A 4,779-nucleotide genomic window follows, 5' to 3' on the forward strand; every position below is an offset into this window, starting at 1 on the left:
TATTATAAGAGTAAAATACACAGGGTTGTGGGGAATTACGGTCATATATTGCAACGAACTAAATACATATACATATGGTCGGCACTTAAAGTTAACCTGTATACAGGTGGTACGTAATTTTAGTTTGATTGTATGCATAGATTTGGCAAGTTTATCCAACAAAAAAATAGGTAAAATCCGTAAAAAGTCTTTATTTCACAAAATTAGAAAACTGAAGCAGCCAACAATCTAGAAATAAAAAAAAAAACCTTAAAAAATCTCGAGAAAAATACAAATTTGTTTTTCTTTCCATCAATTTAATGATGCGTAAACAACAAATATAATTGAAGACAACTCTAATCTTAAACAACACTTTCTTCTTCTGATGTGACTCATATATATGTACAACATGTATTGATGACAATTTATGAATTAGACACCTTATTTATTTACCACTACATCCGATTAAACTGTCTTTTTAAATGCTCATTTCCCGCTGATTGTTCCTAACTTTGTTTCCGTCCATCTGTAAAAGTTAAAATGTAAAATTTCTACCTTGACTGTGTCTGTTTTGTAAACAAGAATGAAGCAGAACTGAAAATTAGTTCAATGTTCAAAGTAGAGAATCAACAACGAATGCTGACATCCCACAGAACCAATGGAACGGAAAACTGACGATGACTTAGAACATTCTAGAGAACAAATAGGTCAGAATACTCCCGAACGGATGACACAGGCCAAACACACGGGAAGCGAATATAATGATGAAGCGACACGAAATGTTCCTGGCTATACAGATCTTGCAAGAACAATGTCGTCTGAACAGAACTTTGCTGGATATGACACACTACAAGATCAAAATAATGGATATACAGAACTAAGGAAATCCATTGTCACAAAAGATCAATATGATACACTTGGGGAACATCATATATATGACTACAGTACAGTTTCAGTTTCAACAACAAACACTAAAGCTATTATTGCAGATAGGGAAAACGGCGTCGACTGTTCTAGAGATCGCGAGAACATATCAGAAACATCTGGGCATGAATATAGAAATATCGATAAAACAAATCTTAAATACTATAATGAACAGCTGCACATTTCTACTGGAAACAAACATAGCTTAGATGCTTCAGAATCTGGAATCAGAAAACAAAAATCCGTAGAAAGTATCGGTAATAATGAACCAGATTACTCTTATGTAAGTGGATTTAAAGATCGTCAGAATGATACCAAGCATGTTCAAGGTATGGTACAAAGTTTAAACAAAGATTTCGTTCCTGCAAGTCAAGATAATGATGTTCACCAGGATATGCAGAGGGAAGAATGTGTTAGTGAAAGAACAAATAAAAGCAACAGAATACAGGCTGTAAGTCCAAGGGCTTGGCTTATTGGTGTAGCTATTGTCGTCCTTGCAGTATTTGTTGGTTGTTTAGTCTTAGTTTTATCTCTAGAGGAAAAATCACAAAACAGTCGTAACTCTTCAGATAAAGGTTCGTATGAATACTTATATGGCTTGTCAAAAATAAAAACAACACTATATTTAATAAACGTGTTCCATATTGATAAATTTTAGTAGTTTTTTTTATATGAATTGCATATTTTCCTGCCGAAAACTTATATTCACCACGCAAAACGTCGCGTTCTTTTATTAGGTAAATAATTTTGGTAAAAAAACGTTTGATGTACAATTGCTTTTGGTAAATAATTGCCATTAAATACATTTCTCTCGGAACATGGCACAAAACATTAAGAGAAAGCATACTAAAATGATACCAATGTCGAATAATATACAAATACTGTCTTTTGTTTCAGTTCATGTGTGGTTTAATTGACTTTTGAAAAACTGATATTCAGTTCGGCCGTTGGCCTTTGTGAATATCAGTTTTTCAAAAGTCAACAAAACTGTTTTAGATTTGTTCCAAGACTACAAAATAGTTCAAAGGAGAATAGATGCATTGGAAAATGATAATAAAGCACTGAAGGTAGAACTAGCTCAAATTAAAGGTAAGACATGTTATGCAATAACAGCAGGATATTTAACATAATACTAGTAACATATCTTTACTACATAAAATAAATTCCGTTTTACTATTTCCAAAATAATCCGCCTATCATAATATAAAGCAAAATTATCAGTAATATTTAAAAAAAAAAAGAAAAAAAAAGCACACCAAATCATTCTGAATGGTTGAAACTGTCCCAAACAACGGAAATTCAACCAATAAAGTGACGTTATGTTCATCTTGTATTACCAACAATGATATCCCCAAAATTCCTTTATATTCTGCAACAACAAAATTAATGATTTTTTTTGTTCATTTACTGGGACATTTAAGCGATACTAACATTGTTTGTACGTTCAACGGTTTTACAAAATTTATCAACTGGTTGTTATAATAAAAATCGGTTAAAATGGATACATAATTAGAGAAATTGTTACTCTATTTCTTTTTCAAGATTTATCTTTTTCCCCGACCGGTTGATTTTGTTTTTCTAATAACAGTGTGGTTCGTTTAATCATACTTCACTGATCACAATTTGATTATGAGGTCACATTTGTTTTACTGTATACCAAATGCATTACACAATACAATGTAATATATTGCCAGATCTTTTAATCTACAAATTACAACACAAATGAGCAACATGATTGACTGAACAAACAATTAAAACACCACTTTTAATTACAAAAGTAAACATACCTAGAACAAATATTCTTTGTATTTGACTGTTTGTAAATGGTGATAGCGAAATAAACATTGTATTGGTTGAGACAATTCCAGGTGACGTTGAACAAAGCTTGGTATCATCATCTGATGATCGGGACTACTTCGTGTGATGTGAATCGTTTTGGGCGATAGTGTAGTCATTATTGTGTTCAGACGTGAAAACAATTAAGAGAAAAACGTATCATGCTAAAATAAATAATTATTTTAATAACATTTTGATTGGTACTGTTAATCAATATTTATGTCGTTTTTATTTTATTTTTTGTTTGTTATAAGAACAAGCAGATGAGAATGTTTGTTTACATATATAGGTTAATAGTTGTATGTGCATTAAGAAATAAATAGTAAAGCCAATGGAATAAAAAAAAATGCATTTCCTTAGGCGATGCAGTCGAAAAAGTTTGATTTTCTTGGGTTAACAAATCTTCATATCTCCCTCAAGCAAGAGACGTTAATGTATGATATACTCTGAAACTAGATAACACAACACGGTATCTGCCATATTACATTGATATAATTTATTTTTCATATTTAATATCAATTTACCGTTTAACAATTAATTATTTATTTCTAATTTCAGATTGTCAGTGTTCTAATAGGAAGACAACACCAGTATTTTCATCTGTTCTCACACATCCTTTAAATGTTACATCAAATGCTGCTATCAAGTTTAACAGAGTTATCGTCAACATTAAAGACGGCTACGACCCAACTTCAGGTATATTCACTGCACCCAGTAAAGGAGTGTATCATATTTCGTCTACCGTCATGAACGCCGACGGAAAAAAACTGAGTGTTTCTCTTTACCTTAATGACGTGAAGATAACCAGTATTTATTTGAATCCTGCAAGTAAAACGTTTGAAATGGGCACAACCAATATGATGCTGGATCTGAAGGAAGGAGATAAAGTTACCATGAGGTCACGTGGAAGCTACACAGTTCACAGTAATCAGAATGTCTACAGCTCATTTTCTGGCTATTTGATTATGAATTAATAAAGATGTACGTTTTTAAGCCTTTTAAATTTTGTCACTTGTATTGTAAAAATAAAAGCAGAAATGGACATATTTTTTGTTTGTTTCAATAACGAATATTACACTACATTTTCCTAAGAAGTTCAAGTCTGTTTATTTTACAGCAGGTCGATTGAGTACACTTCCAAAGTTCCTAATTCAAAAAAAAACTTACGGATAAGGTAATGTAAATGTTCTAAAATGATTGAACTTATTTAACCAATGCATAAAATTGATATGTTGTTTATACGTTAATTTCAATATCATTGATGTTAAATAATAATGAGGTCACCGTTTTTGTTTTGTTTTACAGTCCAAAATAATGCTCTAGATAAAAAAAAAACCAAAAAAAAAAAACAGCGTCGAAATATTATTATCACTTAGTAGAGAATTTAAAGTTTCAAACGAAACTTGTGTTCGCTAACACAAGTGACTTAGGTTTACAATTGTTCGGACTTATAAGACATATTATAAATTGTGGTTGTCTCCCTTTGCCGGTTTCAGCATTTTAGATTTCAGTCGGATACTGGATAGTTATAAAATTGTTTTAATTCTGAAATAACATTCATGTATCAGGCACGGACCATTCGATTCTCGGGGGGGAGGGGATTGTGAATTTAAAATGAATATATTTCTGGCCCTGATTTTGACAGAATGAAATTGATTTCACAGCTGACCAGTACCTTGAGTTAAAAAAATGTCTACATTATACCCATTTGAAAATTTTAAAAACAAAAATTCCGAATCAAGATCCCACCTCCTCTCCCTCGCCCGTAAAATTAAATGATCGATGACTCAAAGACAAATTAAACAAGTGTATGCGTAAAACATAAGGTTCTTCTTTTTAAAATCATAGCTATCTAGGAGGGGCCTAGATAAAATTTGAAATAAACTGGCAGGACTCTCAAATTTAGGGTGAAACAAATTTTGGAAGAATATTTGCAAATTCAAAAGGCACAATGAAAAAAGGGGGGGGGGCGCAAAACAAAATGATTGGAAGATAGAAAAAATCATGTTGGCAAGCTAGGACAATTAAGGCTCAAACGAA

At 31.8% G+C, this 4,779-nt stretch overlaps 1 protein-coding gene across 1 annotated transcript; it reads left to right on the forward strand.

The window, feature by feature from the left end:
* Positions 1 to 451: 451 nt before the first annotated feature.
* On the forward strand, positions 452 to 3,781 carry LOC139519375 (uncharacterized). The gene is made up of 3 exons (XM_071311386.1): positions 452 to 1,478; positions 1,900 to 1,992; positions 3,298 to 3,781. The coding sequence occupies exons 1-3, from the start codon at positions 638 to 640 to the stop codon at positions 3,711 to 3,713; spliced, it is 1,350 nt and encodes a 449-aa protein (XP_071167487.1). The 5' UTR covers positions 452 to 637; the 3' UTR covers positions 3,714 to 3,781.
* The last annotated feature ends 998 nt before the right edge of the window (positions 3,782 to 4,779 follow it).

The sequence above is a fragment of the Mytilus edulis genome, chromosome 4 (genome assembly GCF_963676685.1).
Source record: "Mytilus edulis chromosome 4, xbMytEdul2.2, whole genome shotgun sequence".
Classification (NCBI taxonomy): domain Eukaryota; kingdom Metazoa; phylum Mollusca; class Bivalvia; order Mytilida; family Mytilidae; genus Mytilus; species Mytilus edulis.